Source organism: Sinocyclocheilus anshuiensis, unplaced genomic scaffold, assembly GCF_001515605.1.
Source record: "Sinocyclocheilus anshuiensis isolate Anshui unplaced genomic scaffold, SAMN03320099.WGS_v1.1 scaffold1016, whole genome shotgun sequence".
Classification (NCBI taxonomy): domain Eukaryota; kingdom Metazoa; phylum Chordata; class Actinopteri; order Cypriniformes; family Cyprinidae; genus Sinocyclocheilus; species Sinocyclocheilus anshuiensis.
In genome coordinates this window covers 557,257-570,441 of record NW_015552618.1, presented here as the reverse complement: position 1 = coordinate 570,441, position 13,185 = coordinate 557,257, and the positions used below count along the sequence as shown (strand labels likewise).

General features: G+C 35.1%; 4 protein-coding genes across 4 annotated transcripts in view; 2 read left to right on the top strand and 2 right to left on the bottom strand.

Moving 5' to 3' along the window:
* Positions 1-1,333, bottom strand: part of LOC107666210 (putative Dol-P-Glc:Glc(2)Man(9)GlcNAc(2)-PP-Dol alpha-1,2-glucosyltransferase) — a 2,981-nt gene extending 1,648 nt beyond the window's left edge. The window contains exons 1-2 of the mRNA XM_016457422.1: positions 998-1,333; positions 721-918 (exon numbers count right to left, since the gene is read on the bottom strand). Of these exons, the coding sequence (XP_016312908.1) occupies positions 721-918; positions 998-1,162 (363 nt within the window). The 5' untranslated portion in view covers positions 1,163-1,333. The remainder of the gene's footprint in view (positions 1-720; positions 919-997) is intronic.
* A 646-nt stretch (positions 1,334-1,979) lies between these two features.
* Positions 1,980-3,308, top strand: tprkb (Tp53rk binding protein). Its single transcript, XM_016457424.1, has 4 exons — positions 1,980-2,237; positions 2,621-2,743; positions 2,831-3,007; positions 3,103-3,308. The coding sequence occupies exons 1-4, from the start codon at positions 2,097-2,099 to the stop codon at positions 3,187-3,189; spliced, it is 528 nt and encodes a 175-aa protein (XP_016312910.1). The 5' UTR covers positions 1,980-2,096; the 3' UTR covers positions 3,190-3,308.
* Positions 3,309-4,518: 1,210 nt separating this feature from the next.
* LOC107666211 (L-threonine dehydratase catabolic TdcB-like) lies at positions 4,519-8,444 on the bottom strand. Its single transcript, XM_016457423.1, has 7 exons — positions 8,372-8,444; positions 7,302-7,518; positions 7,030-7,211; positions 6,821-6,951; positions 6,122-6,301; positions 5,148-5,203; positions 4,519-5,049 (listed from the first exon to the last, which is right to left on the bottom strand). Exons 2-7 carry the CDS (start codon positions 7,477-7,479, stop codon positions 4,808-4,810), a joined length of 969 nt encoding a protein of 322 aa, XP_016312909.1. The 5' UTR covers positions 7,480-7,518; positions 8,372-8,444; the 3' UTR covers positions 4,519-4,807.
* Positions 8,445-9,036: 592 nt separating this feature from the next.
* trmu (tRNA 5-methylaminomethyl-2-thiouridylate methyltransferase) overlaps positions 9,037-13,185 on the top strand; it is a 7,123-nt gene continuing 2,974 nt past the window's right edge. The window contains exons 1-6 of the mRNA XM_016457421.1: positions 9,037-9,285; positions 9,839-10,004; positions 10,444-10,550; positions 11,737-11,859; positions 12,301-12,473; positions 12,636-12,689. Coding sequence (XP_016312907.1) covers positions 9,204-9,285; positions 9,839-10,004; positions 10,444-10,550; positions 11,737-11,859; positions 12,301-12,473; positions 12,636-12,689 — 705 coding nt within the window. The 5' untranslated portion in view covers positions 9,037-9,203. The remainder of the gene's footprint in view (positions 9,286-9,838; positions 10,005-10,443; positions 10,551-11,736; positions 11,860-12,300; positions 12,474-12,635; positions 12,690-13,185) is intronic.

Here is a 13,185-nt window from a genome sequence, read left to right as displayed (position 1 = left end):
AAACATTAAAGTGTGACAAACATGCAAAAAAATAAGAAATCAGGAAGGGGGGCAACACTTTTTCACACCACTGTATATATCCCTTATATATAATATTTTTAAAGGATAAATCATAATATTACAATATTGTTATATAATATAATATTAGTGTCAAATGGTATTTATTTATTTTGTTGCTTACCCTCTTGGTAATTAATATATAATAAATTATGATGCTTATATATGTTTATAATTGCCTGTAACAACTGGTTATGTATATATATATATATATATACACACACACACACACATTTTTTCTATTATATTTACAAACAATTTGTTCCATGCCTACTAGTGTGATAAAAAGATTAAATAATAATAAAATTGTCAGTTTTTCTTTGTTTTTGGCTTGCCTCCTAGCCACGCATCCCCTCAATAATAAATTATTATTATTATGAAGAGCTTTAAAATCAAGGAAATTTGACTTTTTAATTAGAAATTTTGTCCAATCGGCTGTTATTACCATGATACGAACCATTAAAAAAAAAAAAAAGCATTATATATTGTTATAAAACGTCATTAACATTACAAACAATATGAACACTACACATTTTACACTTTGATCAAGGCCACAACCAGATTATTCAGGGTATTTTTCAATATTTTTAAAAAGGCAATTCAATTATGTGCCCGTAATGGAAAAATCTCCAAATAAACTTAAAGGGAAAAAAAATCAGACACCTTATCTTTCATGTGCAGTCTGCAGATGATCAGATAGATTATGTAGAGATTCCCACTATTAAAGAGCAGACTGATGAATCTCAGCATGGCAGTAGAGCAGACCACACTGCCCTTCAGATCCGCCAGCCACACCACAGGCCTGATCAGACCCACTGAAGCCAGATACAACCCGGGAAGAGTGGTGATCATCGGATCCCACTGTGGAGAGGGGCACATGAGCATTCATGTCCAAAAACACAAACACACTGAGAAATTCAAGCATCATTAACAATCATACCTCATGAAACTTCCCCTCACAGTACTTCTGGGCTTGAGGAACATGGAATATCTCATCCATGTACGGATCTCTCTGCTCCCGTGTGATTTTGGAGAACAGGACGCAGGATATGAGAAAGTTAATGCTGCACAGAGCAGTAAAGATATAAACCTCAAATCTCTCCATCCTTATTCAAACAAACACAAAAACACTCGATCTTTGATAATACACTTATGGAAACGAATGATATACGAGGATGAGTAAGATAGTATGCGAATCATTCATAGATTGTAATCGATCTTCCTTCAGATTGTCAAAAATGTGCACATATATGCAAAAATCGCATTTTTAAGTTTTGGTTTTTGACAGCTTACTGGTGCGTCACATACGAGCGTCCGTGTCTAAACCGGAAGCGTGAACAATCAGTTCCACCCCGATGTTGTCACAGACTATTAAAATAGTAATAAATCTCTTGTAAGTAATAATGTTGTCACATTGAAATATGTACATCACCTATACTATGATATGTTCCTTCTTAAATTCTTTATTTAAAAAATCACAATGATTTCTTCTCTAGTAAGAATAATTACATCACCATGTAAATACATCCTAAATAAGACAATAAATAACAGAAAGTAACAGAAGCGATGTGCCCATGCAATCTCCTTTCGACTTTACAAGTATATGAATTAATTGACTAAATTTGTCATCTGTGTAGTGCCCCCGAAAAAACATGACACTGAATTAAAAATACACAAAAAAAAAGTTTAAAAAACAAGGATTATTATATACGTCGATCATAGCTAGTCGACCAATTAGAAGCGACTTCTGAGCCGACAGGCCCCGCCCATTTCAGACAACTGTCGCATACTAACCACTGCGGGAGTGTTTTGTTTTCATATACTTTATAAACTAAAACCTGACTGTATATTATTTAATGTATTATTTAATATTATTAAATGTTCACCTACACAATTGCATCGACTGAAATTGGCCAAGTCGGAACATTCCCATCAGCAAATGACGGTGTCACATTATTATCGTTCCGTGTGTGGCCACACTGGGTACCGCATGCTTTCTAGATAAAGTTAATGTTTTACTGAATACTAAAGTATTAATAATGCATCTTACGCAAGACTTAGAACTGTTTCCTGAATACACGGTGATTCAACTGCTCTTCAAAGATGTAAAAAATGCGACGGAGTTGAGAAAAATGGCAGTGAATGGAGAAATAAAAGGCGCCTTGATCAATCCATCAATGGTAAGAGAACACTTATCAAATCATGTACAAACTCGTTTATGGCTATATACTATATATACAGAAATTCAACATGCCTAGTAAAAAGTACCATGGTAATACCCTGCTTTGGATGGTGTCATGGCTATACCGTTTTTGAACATGCAAATATATACACACACTAACTTACCTGTCAAAAATTATAAATAATTAAGTTTTTAAATGTTTTTGAAAGAAGTCTCTAATGCTCACCAAGGCTGCATTTATATGATATTTCCATAAAAACGGTAATATTGTGAAGCATTAATGCGATTTAAAATACCTATTTTTCTGTTTTAAAATACTATTTATTCCTGTGTTGGTAAAGCTGAATTGTCAAACTGAATTGCTTCATTTTCCCTATAAAGGTTGTGGATGCATTACAGATCTTGGTGGCAGCAAATAAAGCAGTTCACCTACATAAAAATGGGAAAATGAAAACCCGGAGCCTTTACTCGGAAATAATTTTTAATCTTTCACCCACAAACAATGTGAGTAATATATTTCAGTACAGGAACACAGCCGAAATCTTTATTTGTTTACAGTGTGCAGTTTTAACAAAGTTTAATGTTTGGCAGATATCTGAAGCATTCAAAAGGTTTGGGATCTCAGACAGTGACAGCGCGGTTCACATTGTGTTAGTACACAACAAAGACGAGACCCTCAGCATCGATAACATCATCTCAAAGGTGGACGGACAACAGGTTGCCGTTGATCGAGTGTCTGATTTGACTGATGTCGCCAAGATTAAAAAGGTATGTCTCTTTTTACACAGTACTGATGTAGAACAATTTAGGGTGCCTCGTTTATTGCATTTGTTTGAAAAATACATCTGTGTCTCTCATTACAGCTCTACAAAGTCGCACCACAGGAGGAAAAGTGTGGCAGTCTTTTGGACGCTGTTGTTTGCAGGATGGCCACTAAAGATGTCGCATAGCTAATCAATACGTTGATATGTTTCTATTTTACATAAACTCACACGGTATTTCCTCTTGTCAGATCTCCTATAGTGGAACATGTGAAAAAATATTGTATATATCCCACTTTTTATGAAAATAAAAAATAGCATCTTGGGACACATTGTTAACATTCTTTAATGCAGATGTGAGAACCATTTTAAAATATACAGTGTTTTTATATATAGTTTCCAACTAGGGTCAATTTGTAAAAAGATACATCGAAAAGTTGTCTGAGGGAAAAAAAAATAATATATATATATATTATAAGACAACATTTTTCTAGAGCCTGGACACTTTTCTTATAAATAAAGCTTAAAATGGCTTAATGACTTGATCATAGTCAATTCATACCAAAAAGTATACCAGCAAGACTGGTAAGAAAAAACATTTATGTTACACCTCAATATGTCAGTTGTGTATCAGCAAGAAACAAATGTCCTTTATAGCACCGATTTAAGTTTAGTCATAAGCTGTCCATGTTCACAAAATCAGATTACATGTGATGAGATATCCAGACTTTTTTGCATATCCAGATATTATACAGATGGGTTTTTGAATGTCTGGACAGCGAGAAAAAAATAAACACATTTGGAGGTGCTTGGAAATGCAATTTGAATCAGCTTTTTACAGATGTGCTCAATTTGGAATTTAAATAGTCTTTTGCATCACTCTTAATGCGACTCAACGATAATGTCAAAACCAGTATTTAAGTGAAGTATTCATAGGAAGTACAGTACAGTATTCAAAACGAAGCCGAGGCCAGCTGTGACTACAGCACGAAACGTCACAATACACACCAGTCTCCTCCATCACTGAGTTTGAAGATTGACAAGGTGCTTATTTGCAGACTGAGATGATGCACCTCCATTTTTTTTCCTGCATCCGTTTTGAAAGCCTCATCAAAAACGTGGGTACGCCTACGTCGTAACCAAAGCAACTCATGCAGATAAGTTGGTTATGTTTGGACATACAAATCCTGATTTGATCACTTGCAGTTAATAGTGCAGAAATATCCAATTCGCCTGCAGTCTGAACATAGCCATAGTCTACACAAGTCACTTTCCCTCTGGAAGGTTTGAATAAGTTGCAAAATCATCCAGATCTCCAGCATGAGAAATATGCACGACTGTAGTCAATATGAATAATGTAATGAATGTTGAAAAGAAAATGTTGCAGTAGGGTACAGTTTAGCACAGCTATAAAATTATGTGTAAGCTATTATGTTAGTCACCTAACAAACAACACAATCTGTATAGGCCTATTAGTTTTCTGTTGATTGGCACATATAACACAGCAGGGATGTGCAGATGTTTCGTAACTTTATTTATTCACAGTATTTTCACTTCTAAAAAGGATACATTATCATTTTAGTGTTTTGCACTTAAAATATGAATGCAATTCATCATAAAAACAAGAGATTATGATTAAATAGATATAAACCCATAAACGACTTGGCAAAATGTAGTTGTTATCGCAAACATGAATCTGCCATCATTTATGCTACTCTTTTCCATACAATTATTGTATGGAACTTCAAAGCCCATATATGCTTTAGAAACATTATTAATGTGATTATTATCTAAATAAGCCTTTAACTTAGTCAGGAAAGTTGCTAAGCTCATCTTTGCCAATGTTTCCTCCGCTGAGGATGACCACCACATTCTTGCCATTGATATCTGGGATTTTGTCATTCGTGACGGCAGCGAAAGCTGCAGTGCCTGAAGGTTCAACCACGAGTCCAGCCCTATAAAGTATGGCAACTGCAGATTTGATCTCCTCATCGGTCACCAGCACAATGTTCTCCACATACTTCTGACACAGCTCATATGGCAAAGAACCTGAGGGTGAATCCCAATATAAAAGTTTCAAAAAGCCCAAATAATGTAAAGTTATAATGAACGCTTCCATAAAGTTTTATTCAAAGTAGAATTCATACCTGCAAATGGTGGCGCTAGCCCTGAAGCGAGTAATTTACAACAGCTTCGAACTTGGCTCAACCAATCAGAATCAAGCACCGGAACACTCCGTTTTATAATAAAGCAATAAGCCCCAAGAAGCCGTGGTTTACAGTGAATTTATAACAGCTAAGGGGCGTTGTTAGGCACGACGCGAAGCCTCTCTGAGCATCTCGATAGTAATGCTGTCTGCTGAGACATCTCCCATTGTTCCCATATAACATCTCCCGTCGTGCCTAACAACACCCCTTAGCTGTTATAAATTCACTGTAAACCACGGCTTCACGGGGCTTATTGCTTTTATAAAATGGTTATTCCATATACGTAGTAAGGTTTCACAGAATAAAACAGCAAATAAAGTGTGATGATATTAATAAAAACAGTATTCTTCCACCAAACAATGTAGTTCCTCAGAAACAGTTGTGGTTCCAACAAAGTGGCAACACACAGAAGTAAACAAAGGTGTATGTTTGTAGTGTAATTTACAACAGCTTTGAACGCGGCTCAACCAATCAGAATCAAGGACTGGAACTATCTGTTTTATAAAAGTAAATTTGAGCTACCATCTTTTATGGTGCAATTACATTAGCTTTGTCGAACTCATTATCTTCCATTATGTATTTTGTTCCTGGCACAAATCGCAAGACACAGTGAAGTGTAACGACAGTTTAATTATGCTCTTCTTAATTCCCTTAATATGATTGCTTGAAGGTTCGTTGTTAACCTTTTCAGTAACACTTTACAAGAGAGATCCATTTATTGGTTAACTACATTAGTTTACATTAACTAAGATTACTAAATGCTGTTAGTTTTTTACTTATACGTTTTTTAAATCAAAGTTGTATCTTTTAACTAACATGAATAAACAATGAACAATTGCAGTTTTATTAACTAACGATTAATGAATGTTGTAAGAAATGTATTGCTCACTGACAACTAATGTAACAAATAAGACCTTACTGTAAAAAAAGAATTTGAATATTCACCTCCTTCTGGTTCCACTCCATAGATCTTTGTGTTCTCACAACCAGACAGTTTGATGGCAGCTGCCACACCAGCAAGTAACCCTCCTCCACCACAGCAAACAACCACAACATCTGGATAGGGTACAACTTCCAGGATCTCAAAACCTAAGCTACCATTCCAAAAGACACTGGGATGAGTGAACCAATTATAATACATTCCATTACTGATGCATAAGTTAAATTTATCATGCACTCTCAGCCAAAAAAAGAAAAGAAAAGAGATACTACTATGTACCTTTAAGGTACTAATATACATGCTTTAGGGGTAAATACGGTGCAAAAGTGTATATTTTGAAAGACTACTCCCCTAGTGACAGATGCTGTACCTTTTTTGGAGGTACAGAGCGTGTTGTTATTCAATTTTAATATTATTCAGAGCTGTATGTTTTTGCAAGAAAATGTGTACCACATTTATGATGCCTTTAAAGTGCTTTATGTTCTTTTAGGAGCTTAACAGTCACAATTCACTTTCACTAAATGAGCAAAATCATGTGAACATTCTTTAAAATATCTCCTGTTGTGTTCAACTAAAGAAAAAAAAAGTCATGCAGGATTGGAACGACATGAGGGTGAGTAAATAATGACAGGATTTCCTTGCTTTGGGTGATCTATCCCAGACTATACTTAACCTGGCATGTCCAGCGATAAGATCCGGATCATCATAGGAATGTAGGAAAGTCATGCTGTCCTCTTGAACACTTCGGTTAACAACATCCATGAGACGAGGAGTTGGCGCTCTTTCAACCTCAACTCCCAAACTCTACAAATGGTTGGCACATTTTGTTCAAACATTCAATTATGACAAAAGTGTAACCGTGTCAGCATGAGAGTGTCATACTTGTATCAGAACAGATCTGGAGATGGGGGCGGTTTCTGGCATCACCACTTTGCCTTTGGATCCATAATGCTTACATGCATATGCAAAAGACTTTCCATAATTCCCAGCAGACATGGTCACAAAATGGCCCCCTTTGAGTCTCCGGGCAAACTGGTTTGCAACACCTCTTATCTTAAATGAACCTGGTGGCAGAGGCAAAGAAAACGGAACATGATATGCTTACACATCGCTACATTGCATAACCAGAGCAAACAGAATTAGCACAAACTGACCGGTCCTCTGCATGTTTTCCAGTTTGATGTGAATGTTGCAGGGGTTGTTGAGTGGAAGTGTGGTTTGGGACCATGGGATCATTGGTGTGTTGATCACATCCAGCGGACTGCATCTGACAGTCCCACATGCCTCTCTGAGCATCTCGATAGTAATGCTGTCTGCTGAGACATCTCCCATTGTTCTTGCTCGATCAGTGAAACTTTGTTAGATGTATAGCTAAAAAAACAATAAAAAATAGATACATATAAATTTAAAATTCTAAATATAAGTAGTTGTGATTAAATATATTTATAGTTAGATTTATTTTATAATTATTTTTATATTTTATTAAAGCAATAAGCCCCAAGAATTTGACAGTGATTTTATAACAGCCCCCCCTTAGCTGTTATAAATTCACTATAAACCACAGCTTCACGGGGCTTATTGCTTTTATAAAACGGTTATTCCATATACGTAGTAAGGTTTCACAAATTAAAACAGAGCAAATAAAGTGTAATGATATGAATAAAAACATTATTATTCCGCTAAACAATGTAGTTCCTCAGAAACGGTTGTGGTTCCAACAAAGTGGTTGCCGAGCAACACACAAACGTAAACAAAGGTGTATGTTTGTAGAGTAATTTACAACAGCTTCGAACTTGGCTCAACCAATCAGAATCAAGGACCGGAACTATCCGTTTTATAACATTAATTAATTTATCATTTAAATAATTTATTATTATTTAAAAATAATTATTGTGTCTTGTTGTTTTCATTAACAAATGTGTTAACTGAACTAGTTTTGATTGCTAATGCATTGAACATAGGAGAGCTTTAGATTGTTCTACCATATGTTCTTGTATGAGGTGGCAAAGGGAAGGAAAAAAAAACTGAGAAATAAACAAATCCTACTATACAACATTAATATAGATTTTCAGAAACGAATGGTGCCAAATAAGTTTATTTTGGTATATCCCAAGTTCCCAACCATAAAACTTCTACATAACAGCCCGAAAGTTTACAGTTGAATTGCATTTAGTTGCACTATACTGCTGCTTTAACAAACAATATCTCTGGATGATAGTATTACCGTAAAACCGAAAGTGTAATCCAAAATTATAATGCTGGCTTTTAGAAAGCTGCTTTTCCAAATTAAGCAAGCAACTTGTGGTTATCACGACCAAGCAACGGTGAAAGACTCGTTGATGAATATGAAAATAATTTGGTGGCATATTACCAGTCAATAATCTTTATGAGGCATAAACTGTTTATTCCTGCAGGGGGAGCTCGATGGCTCAGAAAAAAAAAATAAGAATCCAGTCTGGACTTAAATTCTTTTTTTTTTTTACAGTCTATGCTTAAATTATGCAACAAATATCAGCATTATATAAATAAATACTTTATAGTTTAATATATATCATGCTGATAGGTATTTGTGGTAGCCCTACTTGATGTGTAACGTTACGCTAAAGTATAATAATTGAAATGGAATAAATACAAAGTTCGGCAGCTTGTATACATAGGCTTATAGAAATTTGTTATGCGATATCATTTGTTAGATGTTAGATTTATTAAAGTATATAGTAACCTTTATACAAAACGTTCAATGTTTCATAACCTTCGGACCATAAAGTCACGCCTATTTAATCTTTTTTTGCAATTCTGATTACCATTCTACTGCTTATTATATTTCTGTGGACTTTAAACGCGACACGTCTTGCAGTGTTACCGTTTAAGGAGTTCCACCAAGAGCAATGCCCGGAACCATGCTTTCGTTAGTGCTGGTCTTTTGTTTTCGATCGGTCAATATTTTGAAAAGAACTTTACTTATGGCGACCTTCATAGCAGAGGCGTGAAATGTCTCTTAATTTCTCTTTACTTGTCTGATTAAATGTATTTGAGCGCATATTAAAATAGATGTCATGGGTGTAGTTCGACATGTTGTGTGTGCTATGTCTGGAGGGGTTGACAGTTCTGTCAGTGCACTGTTACTCAAAAGAATGGGTAAGATATCAGTGTTCTTAAAATTCATTACTATTTTACACATTTTTACGAAATAAACAGTCCCATTCACCACGCACATAAACTCTGTTGTGCTTTGTGTTGATGTATAAAATAACATGGTATACTTATATAATATATATTCTATTTTATAATATTATATATATATATATATATATATATAATTATAGCCTAATGTAATGTACAAGTTGTTTGTTAAATACTATAATGTGCTTATTATACTCTATTCTAGATTGTATTGTAACAACAATAAAGTATTTGGAAACTTAAATCACTGTGACCTATGTATGAATGTCAAGTCAAGTTTTTGTTTTAATGTTTTCATTTGAACTTGATGCAAACTATTGCAGAAAGCAGTGTTTTAACAAAAACTTGAAAGAAAAACATTCCAAAAAAAGCTGTTTGTTATGTGTAAAAATGATAAAACGATGCATATAAAGTTAAATATGCCGAGTTGCAGACAAGAAGACATTTTCTGGTGTTTCAAACTAGCATCATTTGTTTGAAGATATGCTATGTGTTTCTCTGCTTTCAGGCTATCATGTGACTGGTGTGTTCATGAAGAACTGGGACTCTCAGGATGAGAGAGGGGTCTGTTCATCAGAGAGAGACTGTGAAGATGCTTATAAAGTGTGTAAGATGCTGGATATGCCTTTCCACCAGGTCTCATATGTTAAAGAATACTGGCATGAAGTATTTAGGTAAATATTACAGTAGTTAATATTTGAAAGATCATTGAATTCAAAAGGTTGTACACAGTTTGCTCATATTCTCGGGAATATGACATTAGGGAAGTCGTGGCCTAATGGTTAGAGAGTTGGACTCATAACCCAAAGGTTGTGGGTTCGAGTCTCGTACCGGCAGGGATTGTAGGTGGGGGGAGTGAATGTACAGCGCTCTCTCCCACCTTCAATACCACGACTGAGGTGCCCTTGAGCAAGGCACCGAACCCCCAACTGCTCCCCGGGTGCCGCAGTGTAAATGGCTGCCCACTGCTCCGGGTGTGTGTTCACGGTGTGTGTGTGTGTTCACTGCTGTGTGTGTGTACTTTGGATGGGTTAAATGCAGAGCACTAATTCCAAGTATGGGTAACCATCACTTGGCCACGTCACGTCACTTCTTTCTTTCTTTCTTTCGCAGCAATCTTCTTAGGGAATATGAGAAGGGCAGAACACCAAATCCAGACATAATGTGTAACAAACACATCAAGTTTAAGCACTTCTATCAGTATGCAGTTAATACTTTAGGTAAGTTAAGTGGGATTGATGAACTTGTAGTGTTTTCCAGGAAAAGACATGCAAAATAGGACTTGACTGATACTTCGTTTTTTTAACCAAGAATAAGTGAAAGGAGGTGCAGAAATGTTCCTGTTTGTTATAGTGTTAATTAGGGTTGCAGAGGGGTGGAAAATTTCTGGTAAATTTCCGAAAACTTTCCTAAAATCCCTGGAATATTCAAAAAAAAAAATCCTGGAAAGTTTCCGGGATTTTTGGAATTTTCTGAAATTTACTGGAAATTGTCCACCTTTTTGCAACCCTAGTGTTCATTGAGTTTAAGGGGTCCACAACTTAAAATGCAGAAAATGTTATTTGTCCAGGTTAAAACAAAATATTGCATGAGCTATGATTTTATAACTCTATTTAAATGAATACAGTTTAAAGCTCTTATTTGTGTGATTTTGTTATTGTGTAGATTTTTAATGCAACTAGACGATGGTTTTACTTCGGAATATCTCTTAAAGGGATAGTTCATCCAAAAATGAAAATTTGATGTTGATTGCTCTTCGGCTGGATATCAACACACCCATTAACGTAAACTACGCCAGAGCGCGTACACACCTCACGCACCGGATGCCGTACGCGCGCTCAAGGAAGTTGGACATTGCGGTGAATCAGAGGTCAAAAATAATATAAATACTGTTCGGTTTCTGGCACAAACCGATCGTTTCGTGTCTTAGGACATCAATGTGTCGTCATGAGCCGCAGGGTTTAATTTGGATTTGTCTGTGCATGTTTTTTTTACTCTCATAGATTTTGTTACCATTGCCATGCATTATATGACTGATATATGACTGAATCATAATTTGTGTTCTACTGAAGAAACAAAGTCACCTACATCTTGGATGACCTGGGGGTAAGCAGATAAACATCAAATTTTCATTTTTGGATGAACTATCCCTTTAAGGGCTTATTTAAGATATGAGCAGAAAAAAGTTCTAAGATTCAGAAGAAGAGTAAAGATCAATTTAGAAACAAACCACAGATACAACTGACATCAAAACAAATTAAGGACACATAATTTTAAATCTCTTAAATCTTACAAAAAAAAAAACTGTCAAGAAAGTTTATTTTTATTTTTATTTTTATTTTATAAAATATGTTTATATGTGGTGTCTTGCATATTTAGCATCATCACAGTCTTATTTGAAAACAGGTGCTGATGCCATGGCAACGGGACACTATGCCCGGACGTCCCAGGAGGACGAGGAGGTTTTTCAACAGAAGCACATTCCACCTCCCAGAACCCTCTTCAGAGATCGGTTTGAAATGAGAAAGCGTACGTATAACATCTGTCCATGCAATGTAGAGGACAGGAAAATCAATTGTGTTTATAGCATTATATATATATTTTTTTCTGAATAAGTTATGAAAATCATGAAGACACGAGTTGTATATTTTATTTTATCATTCATTTATTTTCTTTTAATTCAAATTTGAATTTAATTAAAAGTACAAACAAATACCACCATGATGTATACTTTAAATTCTATACTTGTGTAGAATGTGAAAATAAAATCACAATGAAAAACAAACAAACAAACAAAAAGAGTAAAAATAAGTTTTTCTTCATGCAAAATGTGTTATATTCATTGTTTTGATTTTTGGGTTGAAATATGGACATGGACCTTTCTTGGCAGTTTTTGTGAGATTTAAGAGATTTAAAATATCTGGGATTTGTTTGTATATTGAGCTTTTCTCTTCTTCTGAATTTCATTAGCTGTGCGGCTCTATCAGGGTGCTGATCGCTTGAAGGACCAGACATTCTTTCTCAGTCAGATTTCCCAGGATGCTCTGCGACACACAATATTTCCCCTAGCTGGGCTAACCAAAGACTTTGTGAAGAAAATAGCTGCTGAAGCTGGCTTCCAGCATGTTCTAAAGAAAAAAGAGGTACTAAATGAAGTCTTTTATACAAGACCCAAGATTTCTGGCACAAGAAATGTGACACTTAGTAGTGCTCAGTATTTTAAATGTAATCTGATTAATTGATACAGAAGTGTCTGCTCAATGACTAAATATAATGTAAATGCAATTTTTTGTTTTCTCTGAAAGAGCATGGGGATCTGTTTCATTGGAGAGAGAGATTTTGAGAACTTTATCCTTGAGGTATGTTTGATGCAGGGTACAAACTGGTGTCCTGTTATTTATTATTTTTTTTAAGCAATAAAAACACAAATTTTATCTTCTTTCTTTTGAAAACTGAAAGCTTTTTTTATATGTTAGATGAAATGTTGTTATTGAATTGTTACACAAATTGAATTGTTGACTGAATTTATCAGGTTCAATATATATATATATATATATATATATATATATATATATATATATCAAAAGCTCAACCCTGTTACCAAGGATATTGTAAGAAATAAAATTATCAAACACTTTTATAAATATTAGGCCATGTCCACACGTACACGGGTATTTTTAAAAACTGAATTTTTCCTTCTTTCGTTTTTAAAAAAAATCTCTGTCCACATGAAAAAGCAAACGCATGCCATGAATCACTGTCAAGAGCATGCCAAACCAATAGGTGGCGATATAATCTCAACCGTAAAGCCATGTTGGCCAATCAGAAGCCTGAAAAAGTTTCCAGTAGGCGGAG

What these genes read in the sequence shown, in the direction of transcription:
- tprkb (XM_016457424.1), top strand. Translation starts at nt 2,097, where the DNA reads ATGCATCTTACGCAAGACTTAGAACTGTTTCCTGAATACACGGTGATT. An exon ending in CCTTGATCAATCCATCAATG is followed by an intron (nt 2,238 to 2,620) that starts GTAAGAGAACAC and finishes TTCCCTATAAAG; the next exon opens with GTTGTGGATGCATTACAGAT. An exon ending in ATCTTTCACCCACAAACAAT is followed by an intron (nt 2,744 to 2,830) that starts GTGAGTAATATA and finishes AATGTTTGGCAG; the next exon opens with ATATCTGAAGCATTCAAAAG.
- LOC107666211 (XM_016457423.1), bottom strand. Translation starts at nt 7,479, where the DNA reads ATGGGAGATGTCTCAGCAGACAGCATTACTATCGAGATGCTCAGAGAG. An exon ending in CCAGATCTGTTCTGATACAA is followed by an intron (nt 6,952 to 7,029) that starts GTATGACACTCT and finishes AACCATTTGTAG; the next exon opens with AGTTTGGGAGTTGAGGTTGA. An exon ending in GCTAGCGCCACCATTTGCAG is followed by an intron (nt 5,050 to 5,147) that starts GTATGAATTCTA and finishes ATTCACCCTCAG; the next exon opens with GTTCTTTGCCATATGAGCTG.